This window comes from Chrysochloris asiatica, unplaced genomic scaffold (assembly GCF_000296735.1).
Source record: "Chrysochloris asiatica unplaced genomic scaffold, ChrAsi1.0 scaffold00034, whole genome shotgun sequence".
Lineage (NCBI taxonomy): Eukaryota > Metazoa > Chordata > Mammalia > Afrosoricida > Chrysochloridae > Chrysochloris > Chrysochloris asiatica.
The window spans coordinates 12,527,100-12,551,989 of record NW_006408552.1 but is presented as its reverse complement, the minus strand read 5'-3'; the positions used below and the strand labels follow the sequence as shown (position 1 = coordinate 12,551,989).

Below are 24,890 nucleotides of genomic sequence, written 5' to 3'. Positions count from 1 at the left end.
TGCTTCATTTTAAATGATTAAACTCAATAACTTTAGAAGCATCTTGAACATGATTCCAATTACCTGATGGTATGTTTTACTGTTTGCAGCTGATGAAACAAAGCTAAAAATGATGCAAGAAGTTAGTGAAAATTTTGAGGTATGAGCTTTATATTTTATACTTTTCATATTGAGGTAAATATATACTTTTCCTGCTGTTTTTTTTTTTTTTTTTAAATGGGTAACTCAGAATTGATTGATTGTTAATAATTTATTGCATTTTGAAATTGGAAATTGTTGAATTTGAACACAGTATTGTCTTAAGGTCTCCAAATGAGCAGTGGTGAACCTCAGACTATATTGAGGAATATGGATTTTATTGTCTTGGGTTTTAGTTTTTTTTTAATTTTCATTTTGAAAGTATAGCTGCTTTTGTAGCTGTATAACCTTGGTTTGAGTTCATGTTCAGATAAGAGCACATGTTATTCTGCCTCTACTATGTAGCACTTCCATGACCTTGGGTAACCTTTGGGGCCTCTCATTTTGCCATTTTATTTCGTCTCAGGTTATGCTTATTTTATTTATTTATTTTCAACCCTTTTTCCTCTCTCTCTTTTTTGACTGAATTCTGTTGACCAGTCCCTTCAGGTTCATGGACTGCCTTTCTGTTATTCCCAATCTGCTGTTAAGCCTGTCTTTGATTGCCCTTTGAATTCTAGGATTTCCATTTGGTATTTCTTTGTGAGTTTCATTTCTCTGCAGAGATACCCCATCTGTGCATTTTATATACAGGATGTTGTGTGTGAAATGTTTTTAAGGACTCTGGGGAATCTGTTAGTCCTCTGATGGCTGTTGATTCTGTTGTACTAGGAAGTGCACTTATGCTAGTTGCTCTAATTGAACTGTGCAGGCTTGGTTTTTAAAGCCCAAAGGTACTTCCCAAATTTCTGTATCTTGGTGGGATTCCACCTCCAGACTGTCTTCTGTGGATCTGTGTCATCAGAGGTTGATAATTAGGCTTTGTTGGGGCTATGTTCTTTTCTAGTTTGTTCAGGCTCTTCGTTTTATGACCAACGAAACTAAGCTCTAGAAGCCAAGTGACTTTTCAGAGGGCCTGTTCCACCCTTTCCATGGGATTAGCATTTCCCGGTTTAGCATTTGACTCTCATGAATGGGATTTCAGGAGCAACAATCATTCATCCTAATATTAACTCTGTGATCTCACTGATGCTGAAACATCTAAAAGTACTAAAAAGGACATTGTGTATTCCTTTGAGTTTGTTACATGTGAATTTGCCATGGAGATAATTAACGCAGGGTTTCCTTTTCTTTTTGCATAATTAGAATGTTACGTCATCACCTCAGTATTCTACATTCCTAGAACATATCATCCCTCGATTTCTTACGTTTCTTCAAGACGGAGAAGTGCAGTTCCTCCAGGAGAAACCAGCCCAGGTAACCTCTTCAAAACCTTCAGAGAGAAAAGGTCATTTGGTAGAATTGCAAGCATTCAAGAGTTAATGCGACTCAAAAACCTATGGTTCCCTGAAAGAGGCTTTGTCACTTAAAATAACTTTGTCCCAGACTATTGACTATTCAGCTTCATGTCTTAGTGTTCTAGTTTATCTAGTACATCTCTTTTACAATGTAAAAATTTCACACACATGCTGACTAATATGTACTAACGCTGTTTATTCCAGGCACTCAGTGTTAAGGTCACTTAACAACCCCACTCTCGCTTACCCATTGTCTAGCTTGGATCTGACTCATATTAAGTCTTATAATCTGTGGCCAGTTTTGTTTCATTTAGAGCCCCCCCATCCATTTGCAGTCCATCATACCTTTTTCCCCCTTCGTTACTGTTTAAGTGTGTATCTCAAAACAAAAAAACCCCCACACTGCATTGGCTTATAGCAGTGCGAGACAAAGCACTCTGATACTGTACCAGTTCAAGATCTCATGTATTTTACCCTTCCTCTTAAGATAGCTCATGATGTCAGATAGTCCTTGAGCCCAAGGTGACTGGGGCAAGTGTAAGGGGGGAGAAGCAGATGATGAGGAGAGATCCCAGGCTAAAGTTCAGTGTGTGTTTCCTTCTTTCATCTTTCTAAACTCCTTCCTTATCTGTACAGTGTCCTTCAGCTGGAAATATTATTAGGTTATGAAAGAAAGGAAGAAATGGCTTGATTGATTTGGTAATCACGTGTAGAAATAGTTAATGACTGGCAGCTAATATGCTTTGAATTATGTTTAAATCTTACACAGGACTGCTTTTAAAATGGGATCCATCTTGAAGAATGATGGCCACCAATGCTGGGTATAGCTGGTGTCAAAATGCACGAGAATAAACGTGAACTTGCAAGATTGTAACCTTTTTGTTTTGTTTTGTTTCATTTCTCCCCTTAGCAACTGCGGAAACTTGTACTTGAAATAATTCACAGAATACCAACAAATGAGCATCTTCGTCCTCACACAAAAAACGTTTTATCTGTCATGTTTCGCTTTTTAGAGGTAATCTTTAGTAACTTAGCTGTATTCAGAATTCCAAATGCAGGCCTCTGGGGCAGTTGTATTCTGTGGGGTGACAAACTTCCAACAGGTTAAATAAAAGTTGGTTGATGGGAGGATATATATATGCAGAGAACGTTTAGAAAATAATGGTCTTTGAGAAGATAATGATTCTCTTTTTAAAACAGTGCTTTTTTTTGTTGTTTTTAAAGACGGAAAATGAAGAAAATGTTCTTATTTGTCTACGAATAATTATTGAGCTACACAAACAGTTCAGGCCTCCGATCACACAAGAAGTGAGTTGTTTGCCCTGGTGCCATTTTCAGCATGTGCTGATAGCTCCTTTTGCTGTGTGAATGTTAGACTCTCTTTTATGGACTTGACTGACATGTGCTTCTGTTAACTAGAGAGAATAATAGTCAGAACTGGGTGAAGCGTGCTATGATTGAGCAAAGGCTTTTAAAAATCCGTATGTAATTTTTTTCTTTTTCCCTGAGAAACTACAATAGCATTGCCAGTTCAGCATTGTTCAGGTGTACAGCTCAGTTGTGCCAAAGTCACCTGTGATCTTTGTCAAATTTCCCATCATCAGTGGAAATTCAGCACTTCCTAAACCGTTTAACAGTGACATTTTTGAGAATGTGTGTAACAGTGTTTAATTGATCCAGTGATCGAAATGTGTTACCCAACCACACTCGAATCAATTTTGATATTGATGTATCTGGAAACTCCGGTTGTTTTACGTTCCATGAGGATTAAGATATGGGTTTGAGGCTCAGCTCTGCAGTTCAGTAGCTGACAATGGGGACGCATAAATAAAAACCTTTTGGAGCCTCAGCCATAACATGGTGATAGTCATAGTATATCCTCAGAAGGTGGCTTAAGAATGAAATACATCGTTTTTAGCATGGTAATCAGCATCTCATAGCCTGCAGTAAGCCCACATCATGGCCATGATTATATATGTTCTTTGTAATAAATACCAGTTGTAGATTATTTCAAAGTTAAATGCATGCAGATGAAATAGAATTTTCACCACTACCACCAACAGTAATCTGGTACAGGTGTTAATGTTTGAGGCTTTTGGTCCAAACCAAAACCCACTGCCATCGAGTTGATTCCAACTCATAGAGACCCTCTAGGAGAGTAGAACTGCTCCTGAGGGTCCCCGAGACTGTCAGTGTTTTACGGAAGCAGATCGCCTCATTTGTCTTCCGTGGAGTGCCTGGTGGGTTTGAACCAGCGACTGTGTGGTTAGCAGCCCAAAGCATAACCAAGCTTAACCCACTGAGCTTTCTGCTCCACATGGGTGGAAGATTCCAGCAGTCTCAGGTTCCTTTTCGGGCTGAGGGGCTCCTTTAACTGGTATGCTCTGTAGCTGTAGGACTGGTATTTGAAAGGTCGGAAGCACCATTTACTTTCATGGTCTTTGGGTTTGTTTGCTCTTTTTAAATTAGAGATATATTTGTCCGTTATTGTATTTCCTTCTGTGCTTGTTCCTTTCCGTTGCCCATTTATATTTAAGTTGATGTTTTACTTGTATTAAAATGTTGTTGTACTGTAAGTGTTTCTGTATGTAAATAATGCATTTTTTTTTTTTTTAAAGATTCATCATTTTTTGGATTTTGTCAAACAAATTTACAAGGAGCTTCCAAAAGTTGTGGTATGTTGTTTATATAGATTGGATTTGTTAGTTATTTTTCTTCCTTTGTTATTTTCATTCATTCCTTCTATTTGTTAATTTCGCATTCCAAAGGGAATTTCCAACAGTTGGGCTGATGGAATTGGGGGGTAGCGGGACGAGGAAGGATGCAAATTTTGAAACGGGAGATGTTTGTTGTACCATCCGGTCAATTTCAACTCAGAGAGAGCCAATCTGTCTTGCTCTTATGGGACAGGGATAGCACTTGCCCCAGTGGGTTTCTTAGGCTGAAATCTTTACTGGAGCAGATGGTCAGGGCTTTTCTTCCTTAGAGAAACTGGTCAGGTCAAGTCGCTGACCTCTCAGCAGGCAAGCACAGGACTCCTTGGAAAATGTTTACTGATTGTCATTTAAAAATGATTCCCTTTGGCTTAACTGTGTAGCTTAAACACTTAACTATATATAAAAGCAGCATATGCTTCTTACAGAGTCCTGGTGTCGTGCTGTGGGTTAATGTTCTAGACTACAAGATCATTAGAATCGCAAGGTCGGCGGTTCAAACTCACCAGCCGCTCCTTTAATTGGAACTGACTTGATGGCACTTAGCACTGCTTCTTACAGGAATTTGGGGAATCATTCATAAATCTCTTTATTTGTAAACAACCATTGACATTGAGGTTTTGCTATGTTTGTTTCCCACTGGGTGTTTTTTATAGATGGTGGAGCACACTGGAGAGGTGGTGCCCATTTTCTGGCATATTCTGTACCACTATATTGTCTTCCCATACCTGTAAGGTCCTAATCAACAATGCCCAAGAGTAGGAAGTAGATAAAAATCTACGCTTCTGCCCTCGCCTCAATAAATCATCGCCGTTGACCAAGTCAGAATGTGTTCTTCCCGACTCCTGCCCTGGCATCGTGGTTTTTACTGGCCCCATCACTCTGCATCATGTGCATTTACCTTCCCGTGTCCCTGTCACTGGTTTTCCACTTTTTCCTATCACAAATAATGCCTCAGGAAAAAATGTGTTGGAATTTGTCTATGTGCCAAACAAACTTTTAGCTTGTTTTAAAAAAATGTTTTATACTTAACGTTTCACAAAAATTTTAAAGTAAGAGTAAAACTTAACCTTTTTTTTTTTTAATTTAAAAAATTCTGATCTAAGGATACATAAAACTTTAAAATGAACATCATGGTGCCTGTCACAGATCTCAAAGCTTGTAGAGGCCGTATTTCCTAAGACAATGTCCTGTTTAACGGGGAGCCCACATTCAGTTTAGAACTAATGATGATGTGAGGATCCTGGCCTTTAGAAATACCTTCTGTGCTGTGCATCTTGGATCTATGTAGGAAACTCATTCACAAGTTAGTAAGGACGAATGCCTAGTGTCTCGCCACTGGAGACGAGAGAGCTCCCCTCCCCCTCTGAGGTGCAAATGGAATATGGGATCGCGTTTTATGTTTTTATTACCAAAACCAAACCCACTTCCATCCTGTCAATTCCAACTCAGAATGACCCTTTGTAGGGTTGCCAAGACTCAGTCTTTACGGGAATAGGCAGCCTCATCTTTCTCCCATGGAGCAGCTGATGGATTTGAACCGCCAACCGTATGTTTAGCAGTTATATCCCACAGTTCAGCACTTATATCCCACAGTGCCTCATGGACACATGGGACTTTTCACCTAGAGTAGGAAATTTGTTTGGCCCATCTTGCACTCTGTGGTTGGAGGTGCAGAATGCACTCTTTTTCCTCTTTTTTGGTTCTGCGTGAAAGCACTCATTCTTTGTGTGTTGGTCTTACACAGCTGTTAGGCTGTAGACTTGTCTTTAGGGAATTGGAAAATGGTTTGCCCTTACATCTGAAGTGGGTGCAACAAAAACACATAGAATGTTTGGTTTCGTACATTCACTAAGCATGTGTAAGTTACTTTTAGTCCACCAGATATCAGATGTGTTTTATTCAGGAATGGTGTGGTTGTTGACTGTAAGAAAACGACGTCTGTTCTGTTTATGTAGAACCGGTACTTTGAGAACCCTCAGGTGATCCCAGAGAACACGATCCCTCCCCCGGAAATGGTTGGCATGATAACCACCATCGCGGTGAAAGTCAATCCTGAGCGCGAGGACAGCGAGACTAGAACGGTACGTGGTGCATGGCAGCCTTGCATTGTTGCCTCCATCCCTCCATCCCTCCTTCACCCGGCACAGGAGATGCTGATTATCATCAGCAATTTTTGTCCTTCACTAATTTTGTTTTTATTTAAACACTTGCTGGGGACGTGTGAGATAAATAGACGTGTGCAGTAGAGAGACGCCATTGGTGCAAGCACAGGAGATGGCCCCGGGTGGAAATCCAGACTCACCATTTGGAAGGAGCAGCAGACCTGGCTGGGGGGCCTCTGTGTGGCATTCCCACCGCTGAGTCTTCATAACATTTTTTGTCATTGTCGAAAATACATGCAGCAGCCAGACAGGCAATACTTGTGCTGTTTCTGTATGTACAGTTCAGTGACATCAACTCCATTCTTCAAGTTGCCCACCCATTCTCACTTTCCTTCTCTGAGTAATTGCTTCCCCAGTTACCATGAACTCACTGCCCCCTGAGTTTCATGTCTAACCTTTGATGTTGCTGTTGTCCAGTGTGATCCCATGTACATTTTTCTTTAAAAGAGCACAATGCCCAAGGCCAACAGCAAAATCCTTTTAAATGCTTTATACATATATTTGTGTTTCTGTGCCCAACAAAGACCAGGAGTTTTGTAGGCAGACAGCTCCAGGGGTGACAGCCTAGTCCCGTGTCCCCTTCTCCCCAAGACTATAGGAAAGCTCATACGCTTCAGAGCCACTCTTACTTCTCCTTTAGTGTCCGAAAGGCCTGTTTTAGGGGAGGTAATGGTAGATAATGCTTGCCTGTCGGTGTCTGCCATGTGGTGATATGCGCCAAGCATTTGTGCACGCTAGACTTGGTGACTGTTGAGAGAAAACTCTATTACTACCAATACTTACTGTACTGAAATCACTTCTCAGCATATTCCTGTTGGTCCTGGGCCAAATGAGATGAAATGACAAAAAAAAAAAAAAAACCAAGTAAATGTGCTGCGTGAATCGGTATGCTTAAGTCTGTTATTTAAAAATAGTAAAGGATTACTTTCTAAAATTTCTCAGGTGATGTGAGTCCTGAAATTTGAACAGATTTTTTTTTCCAAAGTCATTTCATGGAAAACAGAAAACGCTGCTCGTGAAATGATTGTGGCGTGCACTCTGTTTTCAAAATTGCTTAGGTCTTCTGCTTCAGATAGCTAGAAAGGTGCATCAGTGTGGTCTTATTTCAGCAGGGTCCGCTTAGTGGTGTGATGGTGGTCTGGGCTGTGCTCAGCCTCCCGGTCAGAGAACTAACCAGTGTTGTTTTTTCCACAACAGCACTCCATCATCCCCAGAGGGTCGCTGTCTCTGAAAGTGTTGGCAGAATTGCCCATTATTGTGGTTTTAATGTATCAGGTATGTGTATTCCTTCTGTTTCTTGGGTTTTTAAGAAAAGCTTCTGATTTGCGACATAATTTCTATTTTCTATGGCAAAACACACATGCCTAAGTAACGTAACGAGTCCTGTAATTTCTTTGGTATGCTGTCTTACTGATAGCAGCACATACAAATATGACAATCTCATGTGTTTGCTTTTAGCTCTACAAGCTGAATATCCACAGTGTTGTTGCTGAATTTGTGCCTTTGATTATGAATACCATTGCAATTCAGGTATCTGCACAAGCCAGGTGAGATTTCTGCCAGGGTGCGTCTGCTCCTAAGTAAATATACTTGTGCTGTCATCCTCCCTTAAACATGAAAATTATGGGCGATAGCGTTCTGGTAAAAATTCTGTGCATTTTCAACTTTTCAAACTTTTAATTCAAATACCATTGTCACTTATTTTTTAAAATATGCACTAATGTCTTGGCTTTTGGTATATTACAAAGTTAGAAACGTCCTTGTTATTCAGTGCCATCCAGTTGGTTTCAATTTATAATGATCCTATATAGGATTCCAAGGTGTAGCTAGTGGGTTTGAACTGCTGACCTTGCCGTTAGCAGCCCAGTCAGTGCTTATCCTACAGAGCCACACCATGACTCCAGATACGACCTAGGCAGTATTATGTCCACTTAAAACTATAGGCTACCCAGACCTTTCTTGCCTTTAGCCTTTGTACTTGCAGTTGCTTTTAACACACGTTTAGAATATTCTTTGCTGCCTTTATTTGCCCTTGCCTGTCACCCCAGATATCTGTGTAGGCCAGCTCTAGTCACCCCTGGAAGTCTCTCAGTGAAGCCTGTTGTCAGAATTCAGAATGTCCCTCCTCGGGTCTTTATCACAAACTCTCCTTCCTGACTGGCAGCCTGTCGGGCTCCGAGTCACTTGCCGGAAGCTCTTGAGGAGGCATCTTCTCCCCTCACCCCGACACTTAGCACAGATCTTTCACTGAGCCAGTCTCTTTACTGAAACTGCTTGCTGGGTGGATGACTTGATCCGTCATTCTAGCCTTGGCTTTCTGGAATGGTTTGCAGAACTCTTTTGCTGGTGACTTCTAAACCTTTTCCGTTATTTGGATCTTGCAAACCAATGTACATGAGCTTCCTGTTGCTACTGCTGTATATTCTGGTCTGTGCAAGAATTAAGCATGTGGGCTTGGAAATTGCCCTATAGCCTTTACTTATCTTAACTTCACTCACAGAGTTGAGTCCTAATCTAGTCCATTTTATTTGATTCTCATCCAGGCAACATAAGCTTTATAACAAGGAGCTATATGCTGACTTCATTGCTGCTCAGATTAAAACATTGTCCTTTTTGGCTTATATCATCAGGATTTACCAGGTGAGTTTGTTGGCTTTTTTTTTTTTCCTTCAAGTTTTTATTGTGAATTCAGTGATAACTTTACATGGGGAAACATTGGTTTTACACCATCATTCTAGTGCAATAATTACAATCTCCTCCATGCAACATCATTCAACAGTATTTGCTTCTATTCCCTCTGGTTTTTTTGGGGGGTGGGGAGGGGATGTACACAAAAATACTCAGAAACATAATAATTTAAAAACCAAAGGGCACAATTCTGCAAGCCTGCCTCCTGGCCACCAGCACAAGTCCCTCTCTTACCATGAGTCCAGAGTCCTCCACTGCATTCTCTCTCCATGTCCTCATCTCTGCCTCCTTCACTAGTGGTGTTGCTTCTCTGGACAGGGTCCCGCTTTCTGCTTGTGCTTTTCTGCCTTGATGGTCTTAGGGTTCTTTATTCCTGGACTGTAAGATTAATCGCTCCCTGTTTTTGTTACAAAATGTCTACCATACAGTTGTGACAGTTGTAATTAGTCATGATAACAGTTACTATTGAATTACTTAGTAAGAATTTCATCCCCATCTCTTTTTACCAGACCCATCTAGACAAGATGTAAATTATTCAGTGGGGAGTCTCCCTTCCTCTGCACACTCTTAAACTAAACTCCCTCTTGAAAATTTGTCATTTCGTGCCTTTATCACCACCTCATTTTAGGTAGCCCATGTCTAAGTTGCCCGTTCCTATCTACCCTTTATACAGAGGGGATAGGATTGATACTTGACATGAAGACTCCTTCCCTCTCAGTTGGTATTTTGAGCTACTGTATCCATAAATATGGGTCAAGTTCATCAAATTGTAGCAATTTACACTTATTGCCATTATCAAAAATTGTTTTTTTTATCTTCCTCTAGTCAAGTTCATTATCAGGCTATCACGGCTAGGTCAGATGGGAACTATCTGCAAGTTTGGGCCTTCTTGTGCTTTTGATTTCAGTTTGATTTATTGGTATGGTGTAGATACAACAAAACTTGCCTTTTGTTAGGGGTACAGTTCTTTGAATGGACAGCTGTATCCAGTCAGTGACCACCAACACATTCATCTATAGAACTTCTCCATCAACCCAAAAAGGTCCCTTGCATACATTTGCGGTCTCTTCTTCTTATTGCCAAACCAAAAAACTAAACCTATTATTGGGTTGGTACTGACTCGGTTGATCCTATGTTGTTGTTGAGTGCCGATGAGTAGTTGCCAACTCCTAGCGACCCTGACCCTCCCTGTATAGGGTTTCCGAGGAGCATCTGGTAGGTCTGAACCCACCAGTCTTTTGGTTAGCAGTCCAGTGCTGATTTTACAGCCTGCCAGGAACCCGGTGGAACAGGGCCGTCATTCATCTTCATGAGAGCAGATCACCGGGTCTTTCCTCCAAAGAGCCACTGGTGGGAGGCCGAAGTACTGGACTTCCTGGTTCCCGCTGTGCCACAAGGGCTCCTCCTCCTGTCAGTCCCTGGCAACCACGGATGAATTTCTGGCCCCATAATTAGACCTTATTGTGCCTGGTTACAAGTGGCGGTGATCTCATCCAACACTCCCATTATGAGGATGAGTCAGTAAAGAGTCCTCTTTTACTTCTTTGGAAGTTTGTATTAAACAGTTTTCTAAAGCGTGTTTGCACTCCTCTTCTTGTTGGTTGGTACCATCAAGTTGATACCGACTCATAGCAACTTTATGCCCAACAGAATGAAGCACTGCCCGGTCTTGGGCCAACCTCACAATTGTTGCCATGCTTGAGTCCATTGATCTACCACTGTGCCAATCCATCTCGCTGGGGGTCTTCCTCTTTTTCCCCCGGCCCTCCACTTTTACTAAACATGATATCCTTCTCCAGGGACTGGTCCTTAATGACAATATGTCCAAAGTATGAGAGACGAAGTCTAGCCATCCAGGCCTCCAAGGAGCACTCTGACTGCACTTCTTCCAATGCAGATCTGTTTGTTCTTCTGGCAGCCAATAGTACTTTTAATAATATCTCCAACATCATAACTCAGAAGCATCAATATTTCTATGGTCTTATTCACTGTCCAACTTTTGCATGCATATGAAGTTATTAAAAATACCATGGCTTGTGTCAAGCACACCTTAGTCCTCAAACTGTCATCTTTGCTCTTCAGAAGTCTTGTGCAGCAGATTTGCTCAGTGTAATATGTTGTTTGATTTTTTTTTTGACTGCTACTTCCTTAAGTGTTGATGGTTGTTGATCTGAACAAAGTGAAGTTTTGACAGCTTCAATCTTTTCTCCATTTATATGGATGTTTTATTGGTCCAGTGGTGAGGATTTTTTTCTTTACATTGGGGTGCAACTCTTACTGTAGGCTGTGGTCTTTGGTTTTCATCAATAATTATTTTAAGTCCTCTTGGCTTTCCAGGAGCAAGGTTGTATCATCTGCATATCACAGGTTGTTAATGAGTCTTCCTCCAATCCTGATGTCATGTTTTTCTTCATATAATCCAGCTTCTTGTATTATTTGTTCAGTATACAGATTGGATAATATGGTGAAAGAATGCAATCCTGACACAGACCTTTCCTAATTTTAAACCATTTGGTGTTCCCTTGTTCTGTTTGAACAGGTGCTTATGGTTGTGTGTACAGGTTCCTAATGAGCACAATTAAGCGTTCTGGAATACTCATTCTCCTCAATGTTGGCCATAATTTGTCATGATTCACACAATCAAGGGACTTTTAATAGTCAGTAAAACACAGGTAAACATTTTTCTGGCATCCTCTGCTTTCAGCCAAGATCCAGCTGATGTCAGCAATGATATCCTTGTTCCACATCCTCTTCTGAATCCGGCCTGAACCTCTAGAAGTTCTCTGTCAGTGTATGGTTATACCAGTTTTTGAGTTTTCTTTAGCAAAATTTTACTTGGATGTGATATTAATGATATTGTCCACTGATTTTCCGTTTTCTGTTGGGTCACCTCTCTTTGGATTGGCCACGAATACAGATCTCTTCTCATCAGTTGGCCATGTTTCTTGGCATAAATGAATGAGTGCCTCCAGTGCTGTATCAGTTTGTTGAAAGATTTCAGTTTGTATTCCATCAGTGCCCAGTGTTTTTATCTTTGCCAATGCCTTCAGTGCAGCTTGGACTTCTTCCTTCAGTATCGCTGGCTCTTGACTATATGCTACCTCTTAAAATGGTTGAATATCAACTTCTTTTTTTTTTTTTTTTTTGGTACAATGACTCTGTATTCCTTGGATCTTCTTTTGATGATTTCTGTATCGTTCACTATTTTGCCCATAGAATCCTTCAATATTGCAATAGAGGCTTGAAGTTTTTCAGTTTCCTCAGCTTGAGAAATGCTAAGTGTATTCTTCCCTTTTGGTTTTCTAACTCCAGGTTTTTGCATATTTGGGTATAATATTTGAGCCTGTCTTCTCTAGCTGCTCTTTGAAATTTTCTACTTAGCTCTCTTATTTTTCCCATTTGCTGTTGAGTCTGTACGCTGGAGAGCAAGTTTCAGAGCCTCTGAGAGCCATTGTGGTCTTTGTCTTCTTAGTGACCTTTTGCTTTCTAGTATGTTGTTTTTGATGTCATCCCACACCTCTTCTGATCTTTGGTCTTTGGTGTCTAATGCATCAAATCTTTTCTTTAGATCTCTAAAAGGAGGTGGGATATATTCAAGGTCATCCTTTGGCTCTTGTGGACTTGCTTTAATTTTCTTGATTTTTAGCCTGAACTTGCATTTGAACAATTCATTTTATGGTCTGTTCCATAGTCTGCCCCTGACCTTGGTTTGGCTGATGACATGGAGCTCTTCCACTGTCAAGCTCCCCAGATGCAGCCAGCTTAATTTCTGTGTGTTCATCTGGTGAGGCCCGTGGGTGTAGTCATCTTTATTTTCAAAGGGTAGACTTAATATTTTATTGTCATTTATAATCAGATGGAAATTGGGCATATAGTCTTCATACTTGATTTTTCATTTTTGTAAATAAAAAGTTTTATAACCAGCTCATGGCTGGTTATATTTTCAGAAAACATAACTGACATAATTTGTTAATGGTAGCTTGAAGATTTTCCTTATTAGCACCAGAAAATTTCCCAACCTTTTCCCCCTTTTTATAAAACTGAAATCTTGGCATGCATTTGACTTAACACTCTAACAGTCATCAACATCAACCTCAAGGAACACCATATTGCCAGACTTGTCAGAGAGGGAATGATGGAAAAGTTTGATCATGTTGCAAGGCCCCAACCATATAGCTGAGAAGTCAACAATTACTAGCTTATCTCCAGCACAGCTCAAGGCAGCAGGAAAGTCATGCCTTCGAGCTCCTTTACCATTTTGGCCATTGGAGTGGGGCGGGGGTAATCTAAAGAACGACTGTAGAAAAAGGAGTGGAACCAAAGCACCGGACAGAGCATGGACCTGTAGTCACCTTTTATGTTTGAAAAAAAGTACTTGCAGTGAAGAAGTCTTTCGTCTTGAACATACTATCATGGGATCTCTAGCATTGTTTCTCTCACCAAGGCTATATTTTTCAACTACTGATCCTTCCTCTTTGTTTCCAACCTTTGCATTCAATCACCAGTAATTATCAATACATCTCAATTGCATGTTTGATGAATTTCAGACTGAAGAAGTTGGTAAAATGTTTCAAATTCATTATCACTGGCTTTAGTGGTTGGTGCTTAAATTTGAATCATAGTGGTATTACTGGTCTTATAGGTGTATGGGTATTATCACATACAGCATTGTACTTCAAGACAGATCTTTACTTTTTTGATGATGTATCCGCTGCCATTCCTCTTCAATTTGTCATTCCCTGCATAGTAGATGGTGTAATTGTAAGCTTCAGAATGGTTAATACCAGTCCATTTCAGCTCTCTAAACAACAGCAAAGCTTAGGATATGAATATTTATACGTTCCATTTCATTTTTTTTTTTTTTTTTTTTAAGGTTTTTATTGCGGATTGAGTGAAAGTTTTCAGGGCACATCATCGGTTTCACATTCAAACATTCATATACCTTGTTTCATTACATTGATTATAATCCCCTCCACATACCATCAGTTAACAGAGTTTCTCTCTATCCTCTTTAGCTTTTTTTTGGGAAATATTTTGCCTTTTTGGAATTTACCCATTTCATTTTTGACAGTTTCCAGTTTTTCTAGCTTCATTCTTTGTACATCCCTATTCTGATTATTAATGGATGTTCACAGCTGTTCTTTAGAATTGGAGTTGTGCCGCATCAGCAGATGAAGGTCCTGAGGGCTTTACTCCATTTGCATCATCACTGTGAACTCTGCTTTGAGGAGGCAGCTCTTCCCCAGTCGCATTTTGAGTTCATTCCAACCTGAGGGGCTCATCTTCCGGCACTGTGTCTGACAATATTCTGGTGCTCTTCATCGTGTTTCAATATTCAGTAGTCCCGGTGCTGACAGTGTTCCACTGCTATTCATAAGGTTTTCAGGGACTAAATATTTGGAAGTAGTCCATCTCCCCTTATCAGTCTGTCTTTGTCTGGAAGCGTAGCTGAAACCTGTCCACTGTGGGTGACCCTGCTGGTATTTAAAGTACTTGTGGCATAGCATCCAGAATCACAGCAACACGCAAGCCAGACTGACAGATGAGTGGTGAGTCAATATTAAAAACTGGAAAATAGGAAACATAATCCTCCCATGTGAAAGTCAGGGTGACATTGGTTAGTTTATGTCCTAGTCTGAGCATGAATGCACAACCAAACCCACCATCTATTGGTAGGAGGGTCCTTTGCACAGTATTACTGAATTTGTGCAAAGCTTATGAAATGAGGATTTTTCTTCCCATCCAGCACTCAGTGGCACAGATGTGTTTGTTTATCCTTATGTCTCTAGGAGCTCGTGAGTAAATACTCTCAGCAGATGGTCAAAGGGATGTTACAGTTACTGTCAAATTGTCCAGCTGAGACCGCGCACCTAAGAAAGGAGCTTCTGATCGCTGCAAAACACATTCTAACTACCGAGCTGAGAAACCGTACGTCCGCCTTATCTTCAAAAGCCTGCGTGAATCCTATTGCCTCCTTCGTTGGGGTGGGAGGGTTTAACTGGCGTTCTGTTGGTGTGTGGATTGAGTGACAGCTTGTGCCTAGTATCCAACCACCTGACCTACAGCACCATCAGAGCTCATTAATGTTAACCGTAGTTAGTAAAATACAGAGCGTTTATTTTATGCTTATAAGTAACAGTAATTAGCTCACATCTTCACTTAACCTTATTTTTTGGGTTTTTGAAACAGCCAATGGCATTAGTTTAAACATCAGCAGTTTGAAAACAGTTGCCCAGTGCCTAAGAGACTGTGGTTCTGGGTCTGGACAGGGACCTGGAAACCAGGTGCACTTCCTTTACCTGTACTTTGTACGTTCCTTCTCTGGCCCGCCGGCCTTTGACTGTTATCTCTCCTCCAACCATGTCAGCAGAGCCAGTCAAATCCCTTCCCTCCTGAGACCTCAGAAAGGATGGCGCACTGCCTCTAAACGTGGCACTTGTGCCTTGTGTTGCTGGTGACCCTGACATGATGGTGCGCTCCAGTGTTTGCGTTTCAGTCCTGTCTTTGAACTCGGTAGATGTTGGCGGGGTGAAGATCCACGCTACTTTTGATTTTGTGAAGCTGGCCATACGTCTGACTTGTAGAATCTAAGTGTCCTTTTGGATGTTTGTAGCCCAAATAACCTAGGGTGGGGGTGGAGGGTGTGTGGAATTACAGGTTAGGAAATGTGTTTTGCCCACGTGTGTGTCTACATATCCCCAGAGATATAAGTGTCATTGAGTGACTGCCAAGTGTTTCTTCCTTGGTTAGGTCTTCAGGCCTGCAGGGGAGCAGGGAGAAGTTTTGGTAGTGGTCTCAGCTGTAGGAATAGGAGGAGAGAGGACTCCCAGTGAGCCTTATCCAGGGAGTTGGGAACCATAACCCGGGACCTGTTGAAATATTTCCCAAATCTTTGAAATACGTAAGACAAAACACCTTGTTTTCCCATGCTAATAAACCATAAAAGTCACCAAAAGAACAAAGCTTGTTGCTATGGAGTAGATTTCAAGCCATAGCAACAGTATAGAATAGAGTAGATCTGCCTCAGAAGGTGATGAAAGCTGTAGATCTTTCTGGAAGCAGATTGCCTCATCTTTCTCCCATAGAGCAATGGTGGGGTTTGAACTGACTGACTGGTTAGCAGGTGGGTGCTGTTAGCCACTGTGCCACCGGTGCTACTTTAAGCAGTCTGAGGGGAGTTGCGAAGGGCAGATTAGGAGATTGTGCCCATTCCACAGAGAGGTTTGGGTGGCTAGGGCAGCTTTTAATGACAATGGAAATTGGCCATCTTGTGCCTCCAGTAGGTACTGGCTGGGTGGTGGGTTCTCCAATAGGACAGAAAGTTCAAGTTCTGTTAGTTCAATGGTCTGACACTGAAAGAGATCCTGGGGGCGTCTCTGACTGCCGGTGGCTTGTGTGACCAGAAAAGCCCCGTGCTAGGCTTAACGAGCATGTGTGCTTCTCCCCTCTCTGTTTATAACCTGGATTCTCTGGCCCCACTGGGAAAATAATATCAAGGAATTTAATTTACTATGTACATGGTCTTGTTGGTGATATGTACAATGGGTGTTTGTCTTCCAGAGTTCATTCCGTGTATGGATAAGCTGTTTGATGAATCCATATTGATTGGTTCAGGATATACTGCACGAGAAACTCTGAGGTATGAGATGAAGCCTCTGATACCAGGTTGATCCCTGCCAGTGGCAGCCATTGCTGGTCCTTTGTGCCATGAATGTATCACCAGATGTGACCTCACCTACTAGCTTGACCATTGCAGGAAGTTTTGGAAAGGCCTTTGCCTTAGGTTGCTTTTGTGTGTGCCGAAGCTTGAGGGGAAAAGTCCTTAATGGTTGTCGTAATTTAAACTGCCAGTAAACTTTCAATGCTTAAGTGAACTTTTATCTGTAGGCCTCTGTGGGCTATTAGTCTTGCCCAGAGAGATCCGTTACCTGGCTAATAATTTTGGTAGAAGGAGTGTTTTATTACATTTTACCATGTGCTGTGGTAATGATTACCACAGTAATAATTTTTGCTTCTAATCAAGGAAATATAACTCTACTTTTGAGAAGGCTGCAGAGTGCTTATGCTTTCTCACGAACCGCTTGAGTCCCCCTGTGCTGAGAGTCTTTTTATAAGGTGTTCGTAGTATGTAGAGTCTCACTTGGCACTGGCCACTTACTCTTTAGCAGCAAGACCTGTTCAGTGCACGATCAAGCTGCTCGTTAATTTTCCTTAGGTTCTAGATGCGTAGTCCACTGTCTGTCAGAAATCTTAGCCATGGTGTACGTAAAACCAGATCCAGCTCACTGTCATCCAGTGGGTTCTGATTTGTGGTGACCCTGGGCTTCTGAGACTGTAGATCTTTTACAGGAGCAGACAGCCTCATCTCTCTCCTGAGGAACTGCTTGTGGGTTTGAATCGCCACCTTTGTGGTTAGCAGTCCAGAGCTTATCCTCAAGTGCTACCAGGGGTAAAGGTGATCTAATTTAGAAAGTCAGAATTAAAACAGTAAGCCAGGACCTGAGCCTTTTAGTCATGTATCTGGCAGAAAGTACCATGTCTCTGATGGTCATGCCTCTCAGCGGTGTCCATGGGGCCGTGTAAACACAGACGTGTGGGAGCGTTGAGATGACTCGAGTCTGGGAGGGAACCTGGATACTAGAGGACTCTCTGCCCGGCAGGCCTCTTGCCTACAGCACACTGGCGGACCTGGTCCACCACGTACGCCAGCACCTGCCCCTGGGAGACCTTTCCCTCGCTGTCCAGCTCTTCGCCAAGAACATCGATGACGAGTCTCTTCCCAGTAGCATCCAGACCATGTCCTGTAAGCTCCTTCTCAACCTGGTGGACTGCATCCGCTCCAAGAGTGAGCAAGAGAGCGGCAATGGGAGGGACGTTCTGATGCGGATGCTTGAGGTACGGGCCCTGTGAATGGACGGTGTTATAGTACACGTTAGCAAGCAGAGATGCTATCTGCAGTGAGGCCTCTACTGGCAAGTTTATGGGGAGGCCCTGTTGCTAAGTTACAAGAGATCTTCTGGCTCCCCCACTAACTAACCTAGTATCAATGTGTGAGATAGGTAATTTCTTTGTGCCTGTTTATTCATCTCTTTTAACTAATGATCATCTTAGTGCCTGCCCCCTCAATGGCAAGAGTTTCATAAGAGAACATGTGAAATTTCTTAGTACGGTTCTGGAGAGTAATTGGAAGCCTTGTTTTCTTGGGACTAGCAGTATACCGCTAAGTGATTCTCACATCTTTAGAGCAAGACCTGCCTGGGTAAGGAATACGATCTAATTTCCAAGGCCACCTGTGGGCGGACGTGTGGTCATGGAGCATGTCGCCCTTCAGTCCTGGGTTCAGATCCCGCTGCCACCTCTAAGGCTTTCACTTGGTTGCCATCTTGTTCTTCACAGATAGAGTGGGGCTGGAATTCTTGGTGTGTGCCCTTGGGAAAAAGAACACATTTATTTCTTGCTGCATGGCACTGTGGAGGCTCTCTGAAGCATCCAGCTCTCCACCTCATGTCAGGAGAACAGACAGACTTCAACAGGTGTCTCAGTGAGGTTTTTGTCTTGTCCAAAAGGGTGGTTATGCTTAGCTGATCTTGCTGTCACCCTCCTCTGCCTCCTTCGTTTCAGGTGTTTGTCCTGAAGTTCCACACCATCGCTCGCTACCAACTGTCTGCCATCTTCAAGAAGTGCAGACCTCAGGCTGAACTAGGTGCTGTGGAGACCACTTTGCCCGGGGTACCCCCCACCCCTGCTGTGCCGGGCCCTGCCCCTGCCCCCGCCCCCCCCCCCACCCCTGCCACTCCTGGGACCCCTGCCCCGGTGCCTCCCTTCGAGAAGCAAGGAGAAAAGGACAAGGAAGACAAGCAGACCTTCCAAGTTACAGATTGCCGGAGCCTGGTGAAAACATTGGTCTGTGGTGTGAAGACGATTACGTGGGGCATAACGTCATGTAAAGCACCTGGTGGTAATTTTGTACTCTCGTTATTTCCACACATGTTATCTGTAGAACTGGTTAAGCTGTGTTCCTGCTAACTTCTATACACTCTGTCTTCCAGAAGCTCAGTTCATTCCCAACAAGCAGTTGCAGCCCAAAGAGACTCAGATTTACATAAAGCTTGTGAAATATGCAATGCAGGCCTTAGATATTTATCAGGTAAGGACGGACCCTCAAACCAACATACTGCATGTGGAAAGACCCTCTCAGGAACACAAGTCATAGTGTGGGTCTTAAGAGCCTTCAAGTCGGTTCCCACTCATACGTGGATGTATAGGGCTTCCAAGGAGCAGGTGGTGTGGGTTAGCTGTCCAGTGCCTAGCTATCCTATAAGTGCCATCCCGGAACCTGCTATTCTCCACTTCTTACAAACAGGGTCCTCTGTATTTGTACTGTTTCCTTCCTTACTTAACAGCTTATACTGGTGTGTTTATGAAGGGGAGATTGTGGAAAACGGAATACAAGGCGTTCGATATTTAAGGTTTAAAATTAATATTTCTGTTCTCTACCACAGCAAGAAGTGGTTTTTTAAAAATTATTATTTAAACATCGCAAAATGAAGGAGAAACATTGCCATCCAGCCAGTTCCTACAGACTAGAGAAACGAAAGGGTGTTGGGGGCATTTATTGATCGTGGAATTGAAGTCTCTTTTTACGAAACAAAAGGGTGTTGGGGACATTTATTGATCGTGGAATTGAAGTCTCTTTTTACGCATGTAATGGGTCTGATAATGTCCTGAAATATGCTTGGACATATTCTCTACAAACGTCTGTGGATTTCTTTTTTTCTCCCTCATGGTAGGTCCAGATAGCTGGAAACGGGCAGACCTACATTCGAGTGGCAAACTGCCAGACCGTTAGAATGAAAGAAGAGAAGGAAGTATTGGAACACTTTGCCGGCGTGTTCACCATGATGAATCCTTTAACGTTTAAAGAAATCTTTCAAACCACAGTCCCATATATGGTGGAAAGAATCTCAAAAAATTATGCCCTTCAGGTATAAAACTATTTACATGAACTTTAAACTTTAGTCTTTGTGTGTGTGTTGAGTATTGGTCAGACCTTTCTTTTGGTCGTGGTTGTTTTAATACATTCGGAGATGTGCTTGTAGAGCCAAATCTGAAGAAACATTAGGTCACCATGTTTAAAAAACAAAAAAACAAAAAGACTTCTAAAGATGTTGAGGCCTGTTTTCTTTGGGTGGTAGAGATTAATTGTATGTTAAGTAAAGGCTCTTGGATGAAGCCAACACAAGTACTTGAAGCAGATACTCCATCTGGTGCTCAGTAAATTCATGAAGGAGGTTCAAAAAGTTCATGGAAAAATGAAATGCAAAGCTAATTAGAATATTTTCACAAACTTTTGGAAGCCGCCTTACATACATATTTTTTTCTCTCCATTTGGTGGATAATTCATTTCTTGGAGTGTTGGGTCCAGGTTTGATGTTTTCGGAACGTTTATTTCTCTGTCTTCAAGCTGCTTTGGAGAAGGGATTGGTTTAGTCACCTGCATTTCTTGTTTTGACAGATTGTTGCCAATTCCTTCTTGGCAAATCCTACTACCTCCGCTCTGTTTGCTACAATTCTGGTAGAATATCTCCTTGACCGCCTTCCAGAAATGGGCTCCAATGTGGAGCTTTCCAACTTGTACCTCAAGCTGTTTAAGTTGGTCTTTGGCTCCGTCTCCCTGTTTGCAGCCGAAAATGAACAAATGCTGAAGGTAGAGCTCACCTACACCTGTTGTGTTGTCGGGTACTGGGCATAAGATTCAAATCCTGTAATTCTGTGCGGTGGGACTTTTTGTTTCAGGAGTGTGTCTGTTGTTGTTTTGTCTTTGTTTATACTTTTGAGCAGAAACCAAAACTGTTTATATTTGTAAAGTATTCTTTTGAATTATTATTTGCAACAGGTAAGGGCCTTATGTGTAAAGCATTTCTAAGAACAACTTGGTTTGTCTGATGATTTAAAATGAAAAATTTATACCGTGCTGGTCAGTAATGTCGGGGTTGCGGTTAGCTTTGCCCCTAGCAATCTGTGTTTCCTAAACTCAAAAAGAGAATTTTAAATTTTTTTTCTGGAATGCTCCCATAGGAACATACATACCCTTATTATTTTGTAAAATCTGAAGTGTTACCAAAGAAAATAAGAATGTTTTCACATATGAGTGGGCTTTCAAAAAGGTCTTTGAAAAGTGAAAATAGAAGACAATATAATTTTCCACAAACTGTTTGCTGGCTAACAGTTGTCATGACTTCAACAGTCTAATTTCCTTTTTTGAAGTGTGTGTTCCTAGTCCCTATGGCACGGCTTCAACAGCACATTTCAAGGTGATTCGTTTTTTCTCTCAAATGAAGAGTCCAACGATTTAGTGTTGATTAAGCGCACCTTGGAGAAGGTGTGTTGTGACTCTCTTACGGATAAGTAATGATACCAAGTTACATAAGGATTAGTCCCTCAGTTCTATCAAATGACTCAAACCTACTAAAAGTACCAGGTGGTGTGACAAAAGCCTCATCAAAATGCACTTCCATTTATGGCAAAATACTTTAATTCCGATGGAAAGTTGAATATTGTCCCATGTGTCTGAAGAGTGGTTTTTCAGCAGGAGAAGCTCAGAGGCTGTCCTTGCGGTCCTGGCTTTGTGGCGCGAGTGCGCAGATGGTGGTGTCAAGCACCAGTAATTTGTGCTTTTAGTGATGACAACTCACTTTTCTCAGTTGTCTTTTTGTAACTTCACAGCCTCAATATGGACACTTCACTTGTGTCCATAGAAAGTCAAGAAACCGGTTTCATAGAACTTTTTACCAAGAGAATACTAACATAAAGCCAGTTTACTCTGTAAGCTAAATATGTCCTGGTACATACATGAACAATGACTGTATTAAGGTTTACAGATCACTTTAAATATACACATGGAAAACTATGTGTGTTAAAGTATTTCAAAGTTTAAGTACGAAGGTAATTGGATTAAAAATGGTGATTTACAGTTATAAGCTAGTGAAGTGGGTAATTTTTTCGTTAAATGCCCATATGAAGTCAACTCCGACTCCTGATGACTCCATGGGATGGAGTAGAACTGTCCCGTCAGATTTCAAGGGCTGTCATCTTTACAGAAGCAGACGGCCACACCTTCCTTGTCCTTCTGTATTGTGTAACTATGCAGCCGGATAGGAACCTCCTCAGGGCTTCTTCCATGATCGAATTGGTACAAACCCGCTTAAGATACATTAATTTGGGTCTTGTTTTCTTCGTTTTTTCCCTTAAAATTAGTTCACCAGACTTTGGTGGCATGTGTGTTGCTGTGAGGCCGGAGGCTCTGCCGCTGGTATTTTAAATACTAGCAGGGTGACCTACGTGGACAGGTTTCAGCAGAGCTTCCAGACTAAGATTGGGAAGGGAAGGGGCCAACTACTTCTGAATGTTGGGTATTTGTTAGAAGATGAGCCCCTTAGGTTAGAAGGCACTAAAAATATGACAGGAAGCGCTACCTTCTCAGTAGACTTGACCATAATGATGTGGATGGAGTAAAGCTTTCGGGACCTTGATTGATTGATGGGGCACAACTCAGAATGAAGAGAAACTGCTGCAAATAAATGGTGTAGGGCTGAGCAGTGTTCTCTTCTCTTGTGCATGGGGTCACTATGAGTTGGAACTGACTTGACAGCACTTAGAGACAACAAACCAGACCTAGGTAGAGTAGAGGATCAGGGGAAACGAGCAAGACCCGTAAGTAGGTGGACTGATGCTGTGGCTGCTGCAGTGAACTCAAATAGTTGTGAGCATGGCACAGGACCAGGCAGTGTTATGTTGTGCACGGGGCTCCTGTGAGTCAGAACTTGCTTGGTAGCATCTAACGAATACCACCTGCTCTTAGGAGCCCCCTGGTGTTTTAGTGGGTTAAGTGTTGCAAGGCCACTCCAGTGGAGAAGACGAAGCAGTCCGGAAAGTTTAACAGTCTTGGAAACACAATGGGGCAATTCAGCTGAGGGTCGCTATGAGTTGGCAGTTTTCGTTTTTTGCAGTTTGTCCTTTATTCCGGCACAGCCTCACCTGCACAAGATTGTGAACAGTTCGATGGAGCTCGCACAGACTGCCAAGGAGCCCTACAACTACTTCCTGCTGCTTCGAGCACTGTTCCGCTCCATCGGTGGAGGGAGCCACGACCTCCTGTATCAGGAATTCCTGCCTCTCTTACCCAACCTCTTACAAGGTCAGCACAGTGGCTTTGTTTGTACGTGTGTCTGGGTCTTAGCACTTGCCCTCAGTTGCTGGGATTCGTGCTCTGCTCCTAGTCAGGGTCATGGTGTTAGGGGGGTGGCTCATGCTCAGGAATGGGCTCTTCAGTGCCCTTTCAGAGCTGAGAGGATGTTGGAAGGTTTTATTTACCTCGTGAGAGCTTAGCTGAGTTTTATAATATTTGATGTTTTAGAATTCTTAAGAAACAAAACCAGTGAGACGTGCGTAACTCAAAATTGAGGGAGAGAGATTAACTTGAAGGGATTGGCTCTCTCACTTCTGGAGGACTGGCAAGTCAGACCCACAGGTCAGCAGGCAGGCTGGAGAAACCAGGCAGTCACACTGCATCCTGGCTCTTACAGATCTCACCGTACATTGCTTTAGGTCACATTGCTGAACAGCAATGCATCTCATGTTTAGTAAAACCACCAGAAACCAACCACTGCCTAGCCAAGCTGACGCATAAATCAAGCATCGCATTGGTTGAGTTAAAACTAGAAAGAAGGTAGTCTTTAGTGAATGTATAAGATCAGGGATCCCTAGATTGGAAAAGAATTAGAACACAAATGTAAAAAACAAGTTACGAAGCTAATTTCTAGTGAGTTTTATATTTGTTGTCTCTAGTTTGCAAAGGCAGTACCGGGTAATTCTGTATAAGTAGCAACACTTTGCAGAGAGACAGCTCAGGACTGTGAGCCCATTGAATTCATGATCAGAGACATGAGCCTCCAAGGGGCTTTTTCAATACCGGGTGAGCTCCTGCTTTGGCAAATTTCTGAAAGAGCCATTAACACTATAGTACACCCAGCCCTGGTGTGCCGCTGTGGGCTAATGTATCAGACTGCAAAGTTGTTTGAACTGCAAGGTCAGTGGTTCCAGCTCACCAGTTGCTCCTTGGAAACCCTATACAGGGTCGCTATGGGTCAGAATCGACTCAATGGCACTTAACAACAACACCCAGTGGGCAGCTGGGATCTCCCAGCTTGAGTACTTGGGATGTAAAGTGAGGGTACACCCACCATGGAAGGTGTGTCCATGGCCCATAGCAGGCTCTGCCGTCAGTCACCCCATCATTAGTCCTCCTCCCCACACTGTCGGGGTCCGGTCTCAACAAGTGAGTGAGTACACGAAGGTGGGGTGTCTGGCGACGATAGAGAGAGAGAAAGAGAAAACAGACACAGAGAAGACAGAGAAAACAGACACAAAGAAGACAGACACACAGGTTTGATGCAAGCTGCCAGACAGACTGTTCGGTGGCAGACATTGCACACAAAACTAACTAGGTGGGATGTCTGGAGGGGCAAGAGAGAAAGAAACACTCGGAGACCAGAGTGGATACAAGCTGACAGGCAGATAGTCCTGCTGCCAAGAATGCACACGGAACTATCTCTCCCCCAGTCTTTTATTAACTTTTTTCAAGGAGAAATTCAAGGACAGGACTCAGCGATTCACAGGAACAACCCTTAAGATATTTTCTAGGTACAACACAATTTTCTTAGCAATGTAACATTTTTATTTCTACAGGAAAAGGTTCAAGCAAGCTATTATAGATTAATCTTTAGGCCTAAAGGATGTCTAACATACTTTTAACACTTAATCACTAGTGGGTAAAGGTGAAAGACTTA

At 42.3% G+C, this 24,890-nt stretch overlaps 1 protein-coding gene across 2 annotated transcripts in view; it reads left to right on the top strand.

The window, feature by feature from the left end:
• The window catches only part of TRRAP (transformation/transcription domain-associated protein), a 111,106-nt gene that overhangs the window by 483 nt on the left and 85,733 nt on the right, over nucleotides 1-24,890 (top strand). For both annotated transcript variants that reach the window (XM_006859748.1, XM_006859747.1), the window contains exons 2-18: nucleotides 90-139; nucleotides 1,324-1,434; nucleotides 2,386-2,490; nucleotides 2,700-2,783; nucleotides 4,094-4,150; nucleotides 6,148-6,273; nucleotides 7,552-7,629; nucleotides 7,813-7,901; nucleotides 8,898-8,994; nucleotides 14,832-14,970; nucleotides 16,603-16,681; nucleotides 17,703-17,937; nucleotides 18,664-19,000; nucleotides 19,092-19,189; nucleotides 19,833-20,027; nucleotides 20,558-20,749; nucleotides 23,074-23,239. In XM_006859748.1, coding sequence (XP_006859810.1) covers nucleotides 90-139; nucleotides 1,324-1,434; nucleotides 2,386-2,490; nucleotides 2,700-2,783; nucleotides 4,094-4,150; nucleotides 6,148-6,273; nucleotides 7,552-7,629; nucleotides 7,813-7,901; nucleotides 8,898-8,994; nucleotides 14,832-14,970; nucleotides 16,603-16,681; nucleotides 17,703-17,937; nucleotides 18,664-19,000; nucleotides 19,092-19,189; nucleotides 19,833-20,027; nucleotides 20,558-20,749; nucleotides 23,074-23,239 — 2,238 coding nt within the window. The remainder of the gene's footprint in view (nucleotides 1-89; nucleotides 140-1,323; nucleotides 1,435-2,385; nucleotides 2,491-2,699; nucleotides 2,784-4,093; nucleotides 4,151-6,147; nucleotides 6,274-7,551; nucleotides 7,630-7,812; nucleotides 7,902-8,897; nucleotides 8,995-14,831; nucleotides 14,971-16,602; nucleotides 16,682-17,702; nucleotides 17,938-18,663; nucleotides 19,001-19,091; nucleotides 19,190-19,832; nucleotides 20,028-20,557; nucleotides 20,750-23,073; nucleotides 23,240-24,890) is intronic.